The 20,696-nt window shown below is 43.4% G+C and overlaps 1 protein-coding gene across 1 annotated transcript; it reads right to left on the reverse strand.

Moving 5' to 3' along the window:
• Positions 1–4,700: 4,700 nt before the first annotated feature.
• LOC103592300 (olfactory receptor 1F1-like) lies at positions 4,701–16,801 on the reverse strand. Its single transcript, XM_008574961.1, is given in 3 exon segments — positions 4,701–5,110; positions 16,298–16,375; positions 16,378–16,801. Coding segments are annotated over 3 exon segments (912 nt in total).
• Between the last annotated feature and the right edge of the window lie 3,895 nt (positions 16,802–20,696).

Raw genomic sequence — 20,696 nt, forward strand, 5'->3', positions numbered from 1 at the left:
TTAATAGTTTTGTTGGTTTTTTAAAGAATGAGATGTAATCACGATCTCAAACCTGTATTTCAGGGCCGGCCCGGTGGCGCACTGGATAGGTGCGCCGCTTGGGAGGCGCGGCGGCGCTCCCGCCCGAGGGCTCGGATCCCACATACAGACCGGTTCCCGCTCACTGGCTGAGCAAGGCGCGGGAGCAGCGCCGAGGGTTGCGATCCCGTTGCCGGTCCCCGGTCCGGTACGGGGGCAACACTGAGGGTTGCGATCCGTTGCCGGACATGGAAAAAGACAAAAGACAAAAAAAAAAAAAGAATAAATTGGAGATCAACTCCAGCATGACAGTGTGAGGAGCTCTTCTGACCCACTCCCCAGTGAAACTAGTGAAAATTATTTTTAAAAAAGCATTCAAAGCCTCTGGATATGGTCCTAAGGGAAAACAGCAAATGAGTAAAACATCTATTCAAGAAAATCTATGAAAACTCCGTAAGAAATGTAAGAGTCTGTGGTATTTGAACCAAGACCACTCCATCCCTTCACCTTTCCAGCTCAGTGAGGCATAAACTCCATTCCAGACTGCTTCAGCCAAAACCACAGGGATCCCTCTCTCCCCACCTCCAAGCCAGAGGGCTTTATTGCTGGAATAAGTATCCCTTCAGCATTCTTCAATCTGTGTCCAGCTACCTTTTGCTGAGGTTAAATCTCAGGTGAATACAGTTGAGAGGTTGGGACTCCCTTCTTCTGCCCAACTCCCACTTATGGAACAGAAGATCTACCTTAAGCATGGCATCCTGAGAATATCGAGGCCGTGATAGCCCTTTCTCTTGCTTGTGAGGCTGTGGTTCCATGCAAGGAGAGGCAAGCTAAGAGGACCTCAGGTGCTGCCTCACCTCCAGCAAATGCTCAGCACCTGAACTGAGAGTGTCAGTCAAAGAGAATCTTGTCATCGTCCCCACCCCCAGCTTCAGAGCCCTGGCTCAGAGATTTTGCCTGGTAGTAGAAGTTGGTCATAAGTGGACAGATCTTAATCTCTTACCATATAAACCAACTTAATTTACAAGAGAGCATGGAGAAGTAAATACCTAAGAGCACACTCAGGAACAGTGGAGATTGTATCGAAAAGACAACTAGGAGTAGATTTTTGGATCTAATGAAGACATAACCTAGACCATAGGCTGGCTAGTTTGCAGGAGAGAACTTGAGGATAAGACAGCTAGAAGAAGCCCTCCCCAGGGTCAGAACAAATACGAAACAATGACCCAGAAACTATTCCTTTCAAGGAGTCACAATTTGATTGGATTCTTTTGTAGAGGAATTTATGCTCTATTGAAACAGTAGAGCAATCAGATAGAAATTATTGGAGTTTAACAGCTAGTGTGGTCAGAGAAAGAGTGGAAGAGGGCCTTACTTATCTTCAATGAGTGTAGGCATCCCCAAGGTCGCACCTCCATGAAGAGAAACATCAGAGGCTTAACACTGTTGGAATGGGGGGCGGGGGAGGATACGGGCATGACTAAAATAACCCAGCCATCACTAAACAAGTAAACAACAAAATAACAAGAAAAAATCCCAGAGAGGGAGGAACCAGAACCCAGAGATGTTACAATACATTATGCAAAATGTCCAATTTCCAAGAAAAAATTAGAAGGCATGCAAAGAAGCAGGAAATTCTGACCCATTCACTAGAAGAAAAGTGGGCAATAGAAGCTGCCTGTGAGATTGACCAGATGTCAGATTTAACAAAAATACTTCAATGTAGCCATTATAAAAATGTTCACAGAATTAAAAGATAGCTTGATTAAATAAGTAAATGAAAGTATGATGACAATGCCACATCAAATAGAGAATAAGGACATAGAAAATATGAAAAAAGCCAAATGGAAATCCTGGAGTCAAAAAGTACAATAACTGAAATAAAAAATTCAATAGAAGGGCTCAACTGATTTGAACTGGTAGAAGAAAGAATTAGCAAGCCCTGAGAGTGTGGTGCTGGTAACACCAACGTCAAGGGTTTGGATCCCCTTACCAGCCAGCTGCAAACATACACACACCCACACCCACACACAAAATTAGCAAACCTGAAAGTGGATTGATAGAGATTACACAAGCTTAAGAACAGAGAAAAAAGAGTAAAGAAAAATAAACAGAGCCTCAAAAAATGTGGAAACCGTAAAGTGCACCAAACACACATAATGGAAGTACCAGAAGGATAGGAGAGAGAGAAAGGAGAAGAAAAAAATATTTGAAAAAATAATGGCTGAAAACTTCCCAAATTTATTAGAAAACAATAATTTATAAATACAGGAAGCTTAATGAACTTCAGGTAGGAAAAACACAAAGAGACCCACACACATCATAGCACAAATGCTGCAAGTCAAAGACAAGGATAAAATAACCAGGTTCATATATTTGTTGATTTTTTATTTTCTGCAATCATTTTCAAAATAAATTTCAAATTGTACTTTAAAATCATAAATTTCCTTTATGTTTTAATTCAGAAACAGGATTACTAGTAAGTACATTTTGCTGCAGCAACTTGATGGAAATGTAGAAAGGGAGTAAAATAAAATTGTGGAAGCTGTGTAGTAATTTGGAAAAGCTTTATCATAAAACGAAAGCTGGAAAACAGGATATAAGTTAGTATCTAAGTAAAAATATCTCAGTGGGTTGACGGATTGAACAGAGGGTTAAAAGACGCAGTTGATTGACATCGCCAGATGCTGGGATTGTAGAAAATACTTCTTGTTCAACTTATCCGTATTCCTGCTGTAATGTTGCGTGATACATAAAGTTCAGATAGGATAAAAATAATTAGCTCAAAGGAGTGGCAGAATTTGGGCTTCCTGGAGGTCTAAATAAACCTTCCCTTCTTGTCCCTGCAAGTCTGATCTTCTCGTGAAATGTGCTCATAGCCAGGTCTCTGCTGTGAGAAAAAGTAAGAACATCCCTGATATTCAGGAGCTTGCCTGGCACAAACAGCTGCGTTTTGGTGCTCTGCTGATGAACACAGAATTTCACAGAACATCAGTATAAGATAAGGCCACTCTGTGACTGGGATGGACCAAGACAAAACAAGACCATTGTGTAATCATGTCTAAACACAAAAACATGAATATTGTCATAGACACAAAAATGACCAAACATCCCCCATGCCAGCTGTCATGAGTGACTGCTGCTTCTTTGCCAGTTACAGCTTTGGCCTCAATCTAGTCTTCTTCCTTTTTAGATAAAATTTCTTAAGAAACCAATCAGAATTGTCACTGCTCTGGAGCAGTATCTAATCCAGAGCAAAGACCCAATTCCTAATTCCTAACCAGCATGATTTTACACAAGCCCAGGTCTTATACTAAGTCTTTGTTAGCACTCTTCTATTGAGATGCCTCACTATTCCCTGATGGTGTCTGCTCTCTCTTGTTATAATGAGTAATAAACCCAACATATTCGGCTACTGGTATGTTCCTGGTAGATTTTGGCTGGAGAGCATTGACAATTGCAATAGTCACATCATTTTTTTTTTTTTTTTGTCTTTTTTTGTGTCTGGCAACAGATCGCAACCCTCAGTGTCGCGCCCGAACCGGACCGGGACTGGCAACGGGATCGCAACCCTCGGTGTGAGAGCATTGACAATTGCAATAGTCACATCATTTTTTTTTTTTTTTGTCTTTTTTTGTGTCTGGCAACAGATCGCACCCCTCAGTGTCGCGCCCGAACCGGACCGGGACTGGCAACGGGATCGCAACCCTCGGTGTGAGAGCATTGACAATTGCAATAGTCACATCATTTTTTTTTTTTTTTGTCTTTTTTTGTGTCTGGCAACAGATCGCACCCCTCAGTGTCGCGCCCGAACCGGACCGGGACTGGCAACGGGATCGCAACCCTCGGTGTCACGCCCGCACCTCGCTCAGCCACTGAGCGGGAACCGGTCTGTATGTGGGATCCGAACCCTCGGCGGGAGCGCCCCCGCACTCCCAAGCGACGCACTGTAGCAGTGCGCCACCGGGCCGGCCCGACACATCATTTGATTAAGGGGTCCTTCTTCCCACCTTCAACCTGAAGAGTCTACATTAACAGTCTCTCCCAGATAGTAGATGTTTCTCTTACAAAAGACAAATGGTACATTCTACATAGTTGAAAAACAAATAGGATTTTCTTGGAAGTAGTTCTCTCCATGATTTTCTTAGCCCATATCATTATTGGGTAGAAAAAAATTTCATGGAAACCACTCTTCTAATAGCCCCTTTCATGTCCTTGTTCCTCAGGCTGTAGATGAAAGGGTTCAGCATGGGGGTCACCACTGTGAACATTACAGCAACTGCTATATCTTTATTAGATGAGTGGGAGAATGAAGGGTTGAAATACAGAGATATGATGGTGCCATAGAAGATGAAGACCACAGCCAGGTGGGAGCTACAGGTGGAGAAGGCTTTCCATTTTCCCTTTGTGGATGGGACTCTCCAGACAGCACAAGCAATAAGGATGTATGACACCAGGATGCAAATAAGTGGGGAAATCATTATTAGCCCTGCATCGATAAAAATCAACAGCTCATTGAGCTGTGTGTCTGAGCAGGAGAGTTGCAGGAGAGGAGTCACATCACAGAAAAAGTGGTGGATCACATTGTCTGCACAGAACGAGAGTTGAGCCATCAGCAGGGTGTGCACTAGGACATCCAGGTTGGCAATGACCCATGATCCACTGACCAGCAGGGCACAGAGCTAACGGGTCATCTTTGTTGTGTAATGTAAGGGGTGGCATACAGCAACAAAGCGGTCATAGGACATCACAGCCAGGAGGAAATTGTCCATGTCCACAAAGACAAATACAAAATACATCTGTGTGAGACACCCAGAGAAGGAGATGCTCTGACTCCCATGTATGTGATTGGTCAGCATCTTGGGGACGGTGATGGAGGAGAAGCAGACGTCCACAAAGGACAGGTTGCTGAGAAAGAAGTACATGGGGGTGTGCAGGCGGGAGTCAGTGCTGATGGCCAGGACGATGAGCAGGTTTCCCAGGACTGTGACCAGGTACATGCTCAGGAAGAGCACGAAGAGGAGCTGCTGCTGCTGGGGCTGCCTGGAGAGTCCCAGGAGGAGGAACTCGGAGACGCTCGACTGGTTTGTCCCTCTCATGGCTCTGAGCCCAGATTCAGAGAAGAGAGGCAGAGGTCAGAAATGTGGAAGAGGATTTGGATGCAACAAGAAGCTCCGGCCACAGTCATGTTAACAAAACCTGTCAGAGTTGTTCAGTCAGGATCTCCCCATGGTCCCTACATCCCCAACTTCCAGCTCCCAGTCCTTGATGGTGCTGGTACCACTGGACTCATTCTTTTAATTTTATAAAATATAACGTTAAAACAACACGGAGGCACATAGACAGCCCTTCTCTGTGATCACGTAGGTCTCTTTTGACATTCCCAGGCTTTCTCCTACTCCTGAGTAGCTCACAGAAACAAGAGAAATAGCTGATTATTACTGTGTTTATTTCAAGCTCCAGCTGATGGCTTTTACTGTTGCTCCCTGGATGTGGAATATTTAGCAAAGAGGGTTCATCAAAGTACACTGTTATAATATTACCTGGGAAAATTTGATACTGTTACTATCAAGTTTTCTTCACCTTGAAGAAACTGGTCAATGATTCCCTTTATTCTTAGGATTGGAAAGTCTTGGAAATACAGGCAATACCTGCACAAGTGAAGAGCAGATGTTCATAGCCTTCGCCCCCTGTGCAGGAAGGATGTTTGCAGAATCACAGACGAGTATTTACAGTAGCCTCCATGGCCACTGGGATTAGACTCCCTGAGAGTCTCATTAGAGACAAGCAGAAAATAATTGTCCCACCTATTTCCTGATCCCTGTAGACCCAACAATGACAAAGTACATTATCTAATTCCTGGGTCAGAACTTGGAGATATTGCAATCTGGATGGAGACAAGTCCCAGAGAAAATTCCTCGAGACTTCCAATTGCACCACCTTGCTGATATGGGTTTATGTTTATAGGTTTGAAAAGTCAGTTATTAAAAGATTTTTCTTCTTACTTTCTTATCTCAGAAACTGGGGTTACTGCAGTGCTATCTGAGTGAGCCCCTCTGTTTTGTTTTTGTTTTTTCATATCTGGCAATTTACTACATAGTTAGTTATTTGCAGATAGGCATGCAGGGGGAGGGGGAGGAGTCGCATTACTGATTTGTGCTTAATCCTTTAAAGCATTTCGTGCAAAGGATAACTTTTTTTGTAATTAGGAGGAAGAGATATATCATAGAGTTCACAGCATGTCATGATAGAGAAACTCCATGCTCCTACAGTAGACTTCTTTTGGGATGTCTTCCCAGCTCACCATGGGACACACTTTTCTGGCTCCCTAATCCATAGACCCTCAGGAGTGTGGGCTCCAGCAGTCCCAATTTATACTCCATCACCCCCACCCCAGTGAAAATTCATGATTGGACTAGGGAACTTGGAACTGGGACTGAGGGCCTGCAGGTCATTCTCAGTATGATTTAGCCTATAACGTGTAAATACAGAAGCTTGCAACTCTCTCCTGGTTGACTCATAGATGAAGAATTGAAAGTCTATAGATACAATTTTAAAAAATGTAAACACAGAGAAGTGGAGATGAGCTGGAGGAAGTACTGGTGGCTGTCCAGTTCAAGATTCAAGTCATTTTGTGATAATTTGCTTCATTCTTGCCTCACCCACAATTCTTAGTTGCAAATAACAAAAACCAAGTCGTCCTAAGTTAAGCAGAAAAGGATTTCATGAAAATGATAAGGGATATCTTTCAAAAACACTGGGCAGCTGGAGAAATAGGCTCAGAAGACCATGCAGCAGCTACAGTGGTCTGCAGCTGCCACAGAACTGGTCTGATCAGTGTACCAATGTTGATGCTGTACCTCAAAGCATAAATGTTGTGGTTCATAGCTTTGACACAGCTGTTACTGGACATGGGATGCCACCAGTAGCACTGCCACCACTGCTCCTCCAGAAAACCATCTTGCTGCAATGGCTGCCACTACCAGAAATAGTTCCTCCTGGTCTCCCCTTCTCTGTATAAAAGGCTGAGTCAGGGGTATCTGATGGGTTGTCACATGCCCACATCTTAGCTGCAAGAGGGACTGGGAAATCAGTTATCCAGGATATTCGTCCTACAGGACAAAGAAGTAAGCTCTTTTCCCATGAATTATGAGGTAGGGGATTACATAAGCTTTGGAAGGGGTTGCAGAAGTTGGGAAGCCAAAAGGCATGCTAAATGCCCACTAGAATCTACCCCTCCAGTTGCATAATAACCCCGTTACCAATTTACCCTTCAGTATAAAAGAAATCCCATGGCCTATCATAATGCAACTCTCCTTCACACAACAGGGGAACAACTCAAAATCCTGTCAGTTACTGCATCCAGGTCCACAAGCAGGACCTCCTCTATTCCAGTCATGATGCCATCATGACATTCTGGAATTTCTAAATCAATGAAAGCTAACCAATAACTACACATCCTATGTGCACGTAAAACACTGAGAAAGGAAGAGAAAAGGAGAGCAAACTAAAATACATACATACATACATATATATATATATATATATATATATATATATATATATATATATATATACACAGACACAACTATATGTATATTCACATACAACAAAGGAAAGAAGGAAATATGAAAAGATGCTGTAGTCTTCATTTCTGAAGGTAGCCATGAACCCTTGGTTGATAGTAATAATTTTCCTTATCTACAATCTAATTCATATTCCCTTTGTCTTTACCCAGTATCTTAGTTACTCAAGGTTGGTTTTGTTTTATTGATATAGTAACCCCAAACTTCCATGTCAGAGAGATTTGACCTCCTTACACGAAGGGGTCTTCAAAAAGTCCATGGAAATATTCATGACATCTTTTAATTCCATTTTTCCATTAACTTTTTGAAGTACCCTTGTAGTCCTGCCTAGGCTTTCATTAACTGACATCACTTAACATGGCAATTCCAGAACCTTCTCAAGGAGATCTTTCTATCCATAGTCCTCTCTGCTACCATTGTGTAGCAGCAAAACTTTTTTTTATTGGTAGCCTAAGTCATAACAATATTAGAATCCCATCTTTGGTCAGTTTACTAAGTAATAAATGGAGCCCAAATTGGCCAGCAAGAAGTCTCTGCAGAGCCCAGTGATGCTGGGATAAGAAGAAAAATTTTCAAGTAGATCATTAGGTATTACAAGAAAATGTATCTGTTTGTACCCCTTGTTTCTCTGACCCATAAATTCCTGGCTGAAAGAACGTATGAATTTTAGACTGTATCCTGTGAAATGGCACCCTAGAGTTATAGAATAAATGGTGCCAAAACAGAGTCCTTAAAAGACCATTTTACTATTCCATAAAGTCGGGTGTTTCTGATGATGATGTACAAGTAAATACCAATGAATCACATGGACACCAGACCCCTTGTACTAGTCATCTATTGTTGCGTAACAAATTATTCCATAACTTAGCAACTTAAAACAGTAAACATTTATCTCACACAGATATTGTTGGTCAGAAATCTGGTAGTGGTTTAGCTGAATGGGTCTGGATCGGGGTTCTCATGAGATTGCAGTAAAGTTGTCAGCAGGGACTCAGTCACCTGAAGGCTTCACTGAGGCTGGAGGGTCGGCTTCTGAGATAGCTCCTTCACATTGCTATTTGTAGAAAGCCTCGGTTCTTCACATGGACCTCTCCACAGAGCTAATTTGATAGTCCTCACACAAGACAGATGGTTCCCCAGAGCAAGTGAGTCAAGAGAGCAGGATGGAAGCCACAATATATTTTAAGACTTAGCTCCAGAAGTCACACACCATAGTTTCTTACACACACTATTGCTTACAGAGTCAGCCCAATTCAATGTGGGAAAGTATTATACAAGGCTAGGATCATTGGGGGCCATCTTGGCAACTGGCTACCATGTCCCTTTTACTATCAGGTGAGTTCCTTGGTTAGAGACCATGTCTGTGGAATGCCATGTTGTTGAACAAACCCATCCATCCCGAATACACATTCTATCAGTCTTTCAACCTCAGGTTGATTGAGCACCTCTTAGTGTACATTGTTTACCCTTTCCTGAGTGCTTCTACACCTTCCAGGTAACCACGTTCACCATAGGTTTCCACCTATATCATCCTACATGATCACTTTCGTTATATCATTCCAATTAAGTGGAAAGTGATGCCTGAGATGTCATAAAGATCCTGAGTCTGACTTGCAAGGCTCAAACCTTAGTATCTCCGTTTGGTTTGCAATATAGGCTGCCATCTGTGAGCCAATGCAGATGTCAACATTGTCTCCTAGACTAAATCTTGAGAAGCTTAAAGCAGCGATTCTGAAACATGAACATGCACAGAAATCACCTGGGGGTATTGTTAAAACAAAGATTCTTATTCAGGAGGTCTGGGATGGAGCCTGAGATTGTGCATTTTTAATAATCACAAAGGAGATGCCTGTTCTCAGACTGTGAGTAGCAAGAGCTTAGCCTTAGGGGAAGATGAGCCCTTCCTTACTCTGAGAAGGGCCTGAGCCATCTACACCCGTTTATGCTCAGCCGGCTCCCCAGCCAATCTCGCCTTTTGAAAAGAATATCCAGATCGGAAGTCAGACCTTGATCTCCATCAGTCCCCACCATGAAGTAGGACATGGGAATCCCCAACACCTGGTAACCCATCCTAACTCTAATTTAGCCTGGCAGAGGCTTAAAGGACCCCCAGCAGGTGGAGTGGGGAGGGCTCATGGACCCACTAGTTGTCCAGGTTTGGTGGGCACCGACCCGGGGGTACCTCTTCCTGCCTTCTTGAGGTAAAAGAACCAGAGGCTGCAAAGCAGAACCCCCACCGTATGCGGGGGTCCCCAGCATGCAGTACTTCCGGTAAAAGATGGCGCCGCCACCTCCTCACGGAGACAGCTCCAAGCTGAGGCCCCGCCTCCCCATCTGATTGGATGGAAGGGCACCAGCCGGGAAAATAGTCTATTATTGGATAATTAAAGAGAGACCTTCAGGAGGCGGGGCAAGGAGAGCCGGGCAACGCAGCCTCTGATTGGTCCCGTTTAAGGGCATGTGTAGTGCTCTCGGGAAAAGGAACCTCTGGGTTTGCCCGTCCCGCCCTGCACCTGTGCGCCTGCGCCTGGTGGATTGGCCTGGGCTGGTCCTCTTGCTGGAAAATGTCTTTCGCAGGCGGAGACTCCTGGTACTGCAAAGGCAGAAGTGGACGTGCGAAGTTTAAGGGGCTCCCCCAAAAAACTTAGTAATCAAGATAAATAATATTATAATGCAATATTTTTCTAAAAGCAAAATTAACGAAAAAAAAACTATGAACAAAATATCAAAATTTCAGAGACCAATAAGGTGGAAGTTAATTTCATGTTTAAGATCTTCACTTGTTCAAGGGAGATTGTCAAATATGGCAATTCTTTCTATCAAGATATGCGAAGAAGTAGATTTTGAAAATATTATTAATGTTTGCTTCCACTAGAGCTAGGAAAATAATATTTTTAAATATAAGGGTTCGGTATAAATAAAATATTGAAGCTTAAAATAATCAGGTTTTAATATACCTACTTTTTAGTTTTTTAGTATTTTTCAACTCCTTTAAATGTCCCGGGGGAAAAGAAATTAAAAAAATATTAAATCATATGTGTAAAAAAAATAAAAATAAAAATAAAATAAATCATATGTGTAGGAGTACACATTTTTCTTTTTGCCTGAGGCTTTAATATGGCTTAGCAGTTGTGGTACAAGGTGATAGAGAGCTAAGCCAAATCCATCACCTCCTTTAAGAAGCTTTTTCATCTTTCTCTGCCGCTGACTACCCCATCATATTGATTCATTCATATAATCATTTATTCAGGCAACCGATAATTGTTGAGCAGTAGTACATTCCAGATACTGCTGATGAGACTGGGTCCCCGAACTCATGAAGCCAAAGCCTAGTTGCGGGTGGGGGAGACAAGGAGAAAACCACAAGATAAAGGCCTGAGGTCACTGACTCCTGCTATTTATTCATTATTGACGAAACATTACACACTTTACATGAGCCAGATCCAGTGCTTAACACTTGAGTGTACAAATGTGAATAATGACCTAGTTCTTCTTTCAAGGGCCTTATAAGCTCATGGCGGAAGATCTAAGAAGAATGCAAACAAGAGCCCTAGCAGGTTGTGCAGGACACATGGGAAGACAAGGCAAGCAATTCTATTGGGAGGATGTATTAGTTTCCTATGTCTGTCATAACAAAGTACCAAACAAAATATTAGCTTCTTATGCCTGTCATAACAAAGTGGATGACTTTAAAAAACGGAAATTTATTGTCTCATTGTTCTGGAGGCTAGAAGTCTGGAATCAAGGTGTCAGCAAGGTTGGTTCCTTCTGAAGGCTCTGAGAGAGAATCTGTTCAGTGTATCTCTTTTAGCTTCTTGTGGCTGTCAGGAACCCTGTGTTCCTTGGCTTGTAGAGGCATCACCTCAGTCTCTGCCACCATCTTCACATGTCATTCTCCCAGGGTGTCTTCTGTGTCTTCGTGTCTTTGCATGGCATTCTCCTCTCTATGTGTCTATGTGTCCAAATTTCCCTGTTCTTATAAAGACAGCAGTCATTTTAGTAGGGCCCTCCTTATCCCATATGACCTCGTCTTGATTACATCTGCAAAGACCCTATTCTAAATAATGTCACATTCATAGGTACTGGGAGTAAGGACTTGAACATATATTTTGGGGGAATACAATTCTATTCACTACGGAGGGAATAATTTTGAGGAATGATAAGGTGGTAGAAGGCAGAGCACTTAGTGACTTATTGGACATATGGAATGAGGGAGAGAGGAGGGGAATTGCAACTTGGTGAAACCATTCATTGAAATAGGCAACATAGGCAGGAGAGAAGTATATGGTGTGTTTGCGCATGTTGGGATGGGTTGTGGTGCTGATGGTGGCCCTGGGGAGATGATGGGTTCCATTTAAGAAATGTTGAGTGTGAACCCATATAAGACATTCAGGTAAAGGGGTCTAGGAGTGGAACATTATGGGCCTACAGGTTAATAGGAGGTCTGACAGATATGGATTCAGAAGTCACCAGTATACAGATTTATTTAGACATGAAAGTAGATGTAATTGGTTTGGGGGAGAGTATAAAGTGAGAAGGAAGAAATCCAAGAATAAAACCCAGGAGGAACATAGGGGGTGACAGAAGAGGAGGAGGTGACAAACAGAGCAAGGAGACAGGAAACAAGCAGAGAATGGTGATGAAGAAGTTAGTGGAGTAATGAGTCTTAAAAAGAAACTAATGGTAATAATGCCAGTGCACAGAGAAAATCAAACAAAATGACTGGATAGCATTGTTGCCTTTTACAAAAATTTTCTTGCCAAATAAAATATTAAGTGATGTTTTCAATGAATGGTTGCTAATGTGGCAAATGGACTAGACTCTAGTATTTTCAGGCAACATGGTGTAACTGTTACTTTTCATTGCCGTAATGCTGTTGTTACTATTATCAAAATGTTGTCTTGGGGCCGGCCCGGTGGCGCACTGCTATAGTGCGCCGCTTGGGAAGTGCAGCGGCACTCCCGCCGAGGGTTCGGATCCCACATACAGACCGGTTCCCGCTCACTGGCTGAGCGAGGCACGGGAGCAGCACCGAGGGTTGCGATCCCGTTGCCGGTCCCGGTCTGGTACGGGGGCGACACTGAGGGTTGCGATCCGTTGCCGGACACGGAAAAAGACAAAAAAAAAATGTTGTTTTGGATTGGGTTCTCCAGAAGCACATGCTAAGGCAGAGTTTGGGATATGAGATATTTAATAGCCATCAACACCTGGGAGGATGGGGGACAAGGACACGGAAGTGGGATTGGGCAGTGGGAAAAGTGGAATGGGATGCAGCCATGGAGATTATATGCTCCATCAGAATTGTCCTGGGCCAGGCTGAAATGTCAGGGCCTTTATTCCTCCCTGGATCAGTCACTGGATGTTTTCCACCTGAGAGTGGCATGAACTCCAGTGAGTCCCCTCTCCGCTGTGAGGCCATCCCAGAAGAAGCTGCCAATGAGAGATTATCTGCAGACATCAAGACAACAATACCTTCCTGCAGGGGGGGATTGGGCAGCACATCTCCATACTCACCACAAATGTTAAATAAGTGTATTGAATGACATCATTTTTTTAAAAGAAGTTTTAAAATGCAGAAAGTCGTGGAGATAATATCTTGATAATGTGCCTATGTGTGATCTTCAGTTCTCTATAATTTTTGTTTCTTCCCTCAAATTTTCTACAATGACCATGTATGATTACTCAGATCTTTAAGAGCTCCATTATAGTATTTTTAAAAATGGGTTTTGTAGAACTTTTAATAATAGAGGTAAAATCTTATAAAATGAACATTAAACCCCCCAAAGCAGAAAATTTTACATAGAATATAAACTAAATTTGCAAATGTATAAATACAAATATATTGATTATATGTGCAAAGAAAAAAGACAATAGAGATACAAAAGCTATTGATAGAGATTTTATTGAATTATGGGTTTATTAGAAGTTTCGACTTATAATTATTATTTTTTTTGGTGGCTGGCCAATATGGGGATCCAAACCCGTGACTTTGGTGTTATAAGGCTGCACTTTAACCAGCTGAGCAAATTGGCCAGCCTAGACTTTCTTCTTTATAATTTTCTGCATTTTCTAAAAATTTCTATAAAAAGGATGAATAATCAGGAAAAGGTTTTTTTTAAGAATGAGTGTAAGGTGGAGGCAGACTCTTCTTTCCAAGAGAGGGTCTGGACTCTAGTTTTTTCTCTCTATCAGAAATAGATACAGCAGGAAAGATATTAAAAGAAACCCGTGACACTTAGAACCCATTTCTCTTTTTTTTGGCTGGTACAGGGATCGAACCCTGGGCCTTGGTGTTATCAGCACCACACTCTAACCAACCGAGCTAACTGGCCATCCTTAGAACCCATTTCTTAAGTCACACAACTCAGATAGCACTGGAGAGAATAGACAGATACTTACCTGACAAGTTCAAACCACAAGAAAGCCCAGGTACTAAATTTTATTATTGAACAATTAGAATTTAAGCAAAGAAAGGATTAAAGGGACTACTAAGGGTAGAACATGCACAATCCCCAGGAGAACATATGACACTCATGAACCTTGAGCATGGCTGACTCCATTGGATGAATGAGGTTTGAGATCCTTTGTCAGCAAGCGAAAATGTGGGAACTCCATGATAATAAAGGCCAGTGGATCTGGGTGGAAATACCTGAATAAAGAAATATGACCCAATTCTTCCCCCTGCTGTCAAAGTGGTTCATGCTGGTCATCTGGAAATGTGAATAGAAGCAGATAAAGTTGTGCGAGACTGATGTCTGCTGCAATGTAGTTTACACTTGGGAATTTAATCTGCTCAAAGTTGGGATTAACCAAATAAATTATAATACACCCATATTATGAAATACCATAAAACCATCAATATCACATTTTTAGGGTATTTGATTATGGGAAACGGTAACTGGGAAAATCAGGATGCAAAATTGTAAAGATACCCTGAGGTCAACTTTGGTTAAAATTATTTTCACATATTTTTAACAGTGTTTTTACAGGTTATTCAAATTTTCTTCCTTATTTTTAAAAATCTTTTACAGAGTGTGAATATTGCATTGTGATTCCCAAAACTTCTAAAGCCTCTTGCCCATTTAAGTATGTCAAATGGGAGGTTAAGCCGATGTTCATTTGTTCACTTATTCAGTACAAGTAGGTTGTGTAAGTAATTTGTGTCAGGAGCCAAGCTCTGCACAGGACATCCAAAGTTCACAGTGTATGTCTGAGAGTCCCACAGTGTACATCTGAGAGTCCCGCGTGCCTTGAGGATAAAGGAGTAGGGAGAGGAAGGAGCAATAAGCAGACTAGATGGCGTCACATGTATAGTAACTCAAAGAGGAGTTTTCTGTGGAACCAAGGAGTGGGAATGCTGGTCTCAACCTACAGGAATCAGCAAAGGCATCACAGAGCAGGAGGCGTTGCAGCTCTATGGCTCTTGAAGGCTCAGGGAGGGTTTGCTATCCAGGGAGAGGACAGGCAAAGCATCCTGCACAGACAGAACAGTAAATGTTAATCTGTGCCTTCAGAATCAAAGGCACACCTCACACTAAATAGGCCTCCATGACGTAAGGCAGTCAAATTGGATGATGAGACACTAAAAATTATGAAGCGTTCTTGAGATTCCAGGTGAGGCCCAGGAATGTAAATTATGGCAAAAGGACCAGGCTTCTGGTCCAGTGGCTATTTCACCTTTTCTTGTTTTACCCACATTAGAACTCAGATTTACTCTGAGGATTTTCAGGCTTGTTCTTCATGATGAGCAGTGATAAAGGATATTCAAAGCAGCATGACTGTTAGAAAGGATGTTAGAACTCCCTGGGTAACTTAAAGAGGAAAAAACCCCAATGCCCAGGTCCCACCCAGAGATTCTGATTTAACTGGCTGAGGACTACTCAAGCAACAGTATAAGCATTTTCAATGCTTCCCAAGTAATACTAACAAGCAACCAGGATTGGAAGCCACTGCTGTAGATTCTGAGAGCATTTCCAAAAGGAAAGTGCAAAAATATTTGTAACATGTAGCCTTTCTATGTGATCATGTAGAAAGGAAAAACTCATCTTTTATGTAAAGGAATTTAAAATGTAGTATTTAGAAACAAATACCTATTTAAGAGAGCAGGGTTATATTAAGTCAGAGGTCACTAATAAGTATCTACTGAAGGTATTTATTCTAACTTCCTCGATGACACTGTGACATACAGATTGCTACATTTCAGAGTCGGCAAAGGTTACCATACCTGGGAATGATGGATAGGTCCATGTTGCTTTTATCAGGATGAACATGTCTTCCTGTTAACCATTTTTCTTAGAGCTCCTTTCAAGTCCCTCTTCCTCAGGCTGTAGATGAAGGGGTTTAGCATGGGGGTCACCACTGTATATACATCATGGTAGCCGCAGTGTCTTTCTCAGCTGAGTATGAGGATGAAGGGTTGAAATAGACAGTGATGATGGTGCCATAGAAGAGGGAAACCACAGCCAGGTGGGAGCCACAGGTGGAGAAGGCTTTCCACCTTCCCCATGTGAATGGGACCCTCAGAACAGCACAGGTGATGTGCACATAGGAAGCCAGGATGCAAACAAATGGGGTGATCATGATCAGGGCAGCCTCAGTAAGAATCATTAGCTCATTGAGCTGTGTGTCTAAGTAGGAGAGTTTAAGGAGGGGATTCACATCATAGAAGAAGTGGGGGACCATGTTGTCTGCACAGAAGGAGAGTTGAGTCATCAGCAGGGTGTGTGAAGGGCAACCAGATTGGCAATGACTCACAATCCAGCGAACAGTAGGGCACAGAGCTGATCGGTCATCTTTGTTCTGTAATGTAAGGGGTGGCATATGGTGACAAAGTGGTCATAGGCCATCATAGCCAGGAGGAAACTGTCCATGCCCACAAAGACAAACACGAAATACATCCGTGTGAGACACCCAGAGAAGGAGATGCTGTGATTGCCAAGTATGTGATTGGCCAGCATCTTGGGGACGGCGGTGGAGGCGAAGCAGATGTCCACAAAGGACAGGTTGCTGAGGAAGAAGTACATGGGGGTGTGCAGGCGGGAGTCAGTGCTGATGGCCAGGACGCTGAGCAGGTTTCCCAGGACCGTGACCAGGTACATGCTCAGGAAGAGCACGAAGAGGAGCTGCTGCTGCTGGGGCTGCCTGGACAGTCCCAGGAGGAGGAACTCGGAGACGCTCGACTGGTTTGGCCCTTTCATGGCTCTGAGCTGGCGGAACAGAGGGCAGCAAATTCAGAAACCTAGACATGACCAATTAAGATGCCATCAGGCTCCAGGCAGGACCACATGTACAAATCACTTTATAGAGCTGCTGAAACAGGATGTGCCCACTCCACCTGCACTTCCAGATTCTAATGCTCAGTTCTAATGCTTTTCTTGCTGGACTCATTGATTCTTATTTTCTATATTTAATGTTGAAAAACTCACAGACATATACACAGCCTGACTCTGCTATGTGTGTCTCTGCTTACATTTATCAGTACCCCACTCCCCCCACACCCAACTCATCAGTAACTTATAAAGAGACAAGAAAACAGTTGGTTATTACTGGGTTAATCTCAATTGAACACTTATACATTTATGGGTTTTTCTATGACTACCTGTATCTGGAAGTTGTAGGAAAGGAGGTTTCTAAAAGAACATCACATCTTAATAGACAAGTATCGATGTCTCCGTGGCTGCACCTCACCTGGAGGAGGTTGGTGCTCCTGCTGTCAGGTGTTCTCACCTCTGCACAACTGCCCAGTGCTTCTCTTTATAGCAGAGGTTGGACTGTCCTAGAATGACAGGCAGGTTCTGGCTGAGGGAGGAGCAGGGATTCATGGTTTACACGTGTGTGGTTCATTGGGCAATCACAGAGCAAGTGTTTACAGGAGCCTCCTTGGCCATGAGGACTAGATTCCCTCAGAGACAAAAAGATAATGATTGTCTCACCCACTTTGGGTCCCTTTGGACCAAATAATGATGAGATAGAGTAGCATCTAATGTTTAGGTGTAACTCTTGGGTTAAAACTTAAAAATATTAGAAATGAAGCCACCTGGATGGAGACTAATTCCAGACAAAATCCCCTGGAACTTCATGTCTCATCACCTTGGTGATCTGGCCTGTGTCCATAGGTGTGGAAATTTGGTCATTAGATTTTTTTTCTGGTTAATTGCTTTGTTCAGACCTGGGGATATTCTTGTACCTTCTGTAACACTTGCTTTCTTATGTCTGGTTATCCTCAGACAAGATGAGTGATGCTGCATCTTCTCCAGTTACAGATGGGAATGTTAACAGCACATTACTGAGATGGGCTCAACCCATGGATATGTTTGGGTTAAAGGGTATCCTGAATCAAAGGGACATTGTCTCGAGAGCCCAGTATGCTGTGGTTTAAAAGCACCAGGCCCTTAGGGTAGACACAGTTTGGGAAGTCTCTTCAACTCACATAGTTTAACCTTTTCTTGGAATGGAACTCTGTAATCCACATAGTCACAGTGTGGCAGGGTCCCAGGATTCATGTTTATAAAACATCCATAACTCTTCACATGGCTGCTTGGATCAGAGTATTTGGAACTGGGAATGGGGAACGGCCCATCCCTGTCACCATGTGGGTTGGCTGGAATGCATCAGTCCATCATCTCCTGCTGCCCCATTTGCATCCCATGGTCTGAGAGAGGAGCCAAAGAAGCAAATACACAGAGAGGTGAAGATATAAGCTGGAGAAAACCCTTATGGTTTTCTAGTTCTGTGGTTGAGTTGTTTCCTGGTGATGGGCTATATTCCAGCATGTTTCCTCAGTCTGGTGCCAAAAAATATATATACATATTGAGCAACTCTCCAAATCACTAGAAAGCTAGATAGACAGGTACGATGGTGAATTTTATGTGACAACTTGTCCTGGCCAGTGTAACAACATATTCAGTCAAACATATTCTAGATGTTTCTGTGAAGGTATTTTTTAGATGAGATGAACATTTATATAATTAGCCACTGAGTAAAACAGATTACCGTACATAGTGTGGGTGGGCCTTTCCAATCAGTTGAAGGCCTAAATAGAAAAAGAGACTTCTTCCTAGTAAGAGGGATTCTGCTAGGAGCTTGGCTTTAGACTCAAACCACACCATCAACTCTTCCATAGGTCTCCAGCCTGCTGGTCTACCCTGCAGATTTTCGATTTGCCAACCCTCCACAATCATGTGTGCCAACTCCTGAGAATTCAAAATATTGTGTTTGCTCCCTCTCTCTCCATAAATATATGAGTGTATGGAGATACACACACACACACACACACACACACACACACGTATTTTCTGTTGGTTCTGTTTCTCTGGAGAAATAATAAACCAGGTTTAGAAGACCACTCATCAGTAACAGTGGCGCAAATCATGATCAGAACCAGCTAGTTAGGACACTGATGCTGCTGCTACTTGCATTTCTTTTTTTTTTTTAAAGATGACCGGTAAGGGGATCTCAACCCTTGGCTTGGTGGTGTCAACACCACGCTCAGCCAGTGAGTGAACCGGCCATCCCTATATAGGATCCGAACCCATGGCCTTGGTGTTATCAGCACCGCACTCTCCTGAGTGAGCCACAGGCCGGCCCTGCTACTTGCATTTCAATGCAGCTGTCACGGACACTGGTTGCTACCACCTGTGCTTCTGTCCCTACTCCAGAGACCATCTCACTGCAATTGCCATCACTACTAAAGAAAGTTCCTCCTGGGCTCCTCTTCTCTGTGTCAAAGATTTGGCAGGTGCATCTGATCTGCAGAGCAAGTCACATGTCTGCATTCTAGCTGACGGGGAGGCTCAGAGGCAGGCATCTAGCGTACTGACTTCTATAATGGAAGGCATTCTTTTCCAAACAGAGCCATAAACTAGGAAATTCCACCAACCTTAGAAGTGGGCTCAGATGCCGGGAAGCCAAAAAGTCAAACAAATGTCCAGTAGAGTCATCATCTGGCTGGCAACATGAACATACACACCTTTCCCCCAAAATTTACCCTCCTGAAAAGTTAGGCTGTGCCTTAACATAATTCAAGTGTCCTTCACACAGCTGAAACCCCCACTCGCCTGTTCTCCTCAGAGGGACCCTTCAAAATCTCCTCAGTCACTCCTCCAAGTCCCAGTCCAGAATCACCCCGGCTCTCATCCTGATCCTGGTTTTACATTCTACACTCTCTGACCAGAATCATAAAGTCATCTGCCACCAACATGTCCCATGTTAGAGCAGAGGAAGGAAGAAAAGGAGATGAAAATTAGTTAACAGGTAAATACGCACATGGCATAGCAAGGACAAAAATGTGGTAAGATAGACAGAAATAAGGAGAAAAACAAAATAATGTCCAGTTGTAATGAGAGCCTTACCTACTCCAGTGTTGTCTTAGGGAGTGAACTTCTGCCTGTCCCCTTCCATTCAGTAACGTGGTGCTGCCTCTCTGTCCCCGCCCAGTGCCTGGTGCTGAGTGTGTGACACCAACAGCGTCCTCTCCACAGGGGGCTTCCTTTGGAGGGTCCTCTGGAGTGGAGATGAGCATGGAGGGGCTTTCCAGTGACAGCCGTGGGAGCGACACCGGTGGGAGAAAAGGGAAGAGAAGGAATCAGGAGTGGGCAGACGGAGGAGGTGGCGTCAGTGTCTCCGCTCACCCACAGGGAGCTCTGTAATGACGGAGGAACTTCAGAGATGTTCACCCGGGACAGGGGTGCTGACAGTTAAACCCCTGCATTGATGGGTCATTGGGTGGGGGCTTCCTGGGACAGGTGTCTGACCTTGGATTGACGGAGGCAGTATTCAGAGAAGTGGGGATCCTGAAAGCCTTGTGGCAGCAACAGTCCCAGCAGCTGGGGTCAATGCGTCTTTCATTCCTGAGAAGTGATCGTGGTGGCACATCCGAGTCCACTATGTTACCATTTTCCAGGGCACGGTGATAGCATCAATCGCGGGGTAACCTGCTCTGCTGGGGATAGATGCAGAAGGGAAATAAAGGACTTGAGCTGAGTCTGAAACACAAATAGGTGATTTCCACAGAAGGGAGATGAAGGTGGGAGGATCCTGTGTGAGGCTATTCTAGGCAGAGGGGAGAGGCTGAACCCATAAAATGGTCTGGCC

This window comes from Galeopterus variegatus, unplaced genomic scaffold (genome assembly GCF_000696425.1).
Source record: "Galeopterus variegatus unplaced genomic scaffold, G_variegatus-3.0.2 Scaffold1120, whole genome shotgun sequence".
Taxonomy (NCBI): Eukaryota; Metazoa; Chordata; class Mammalia; order Dermoptera; family Cynocephalidae; genus Galeopterus; species Galeopterus variegatus.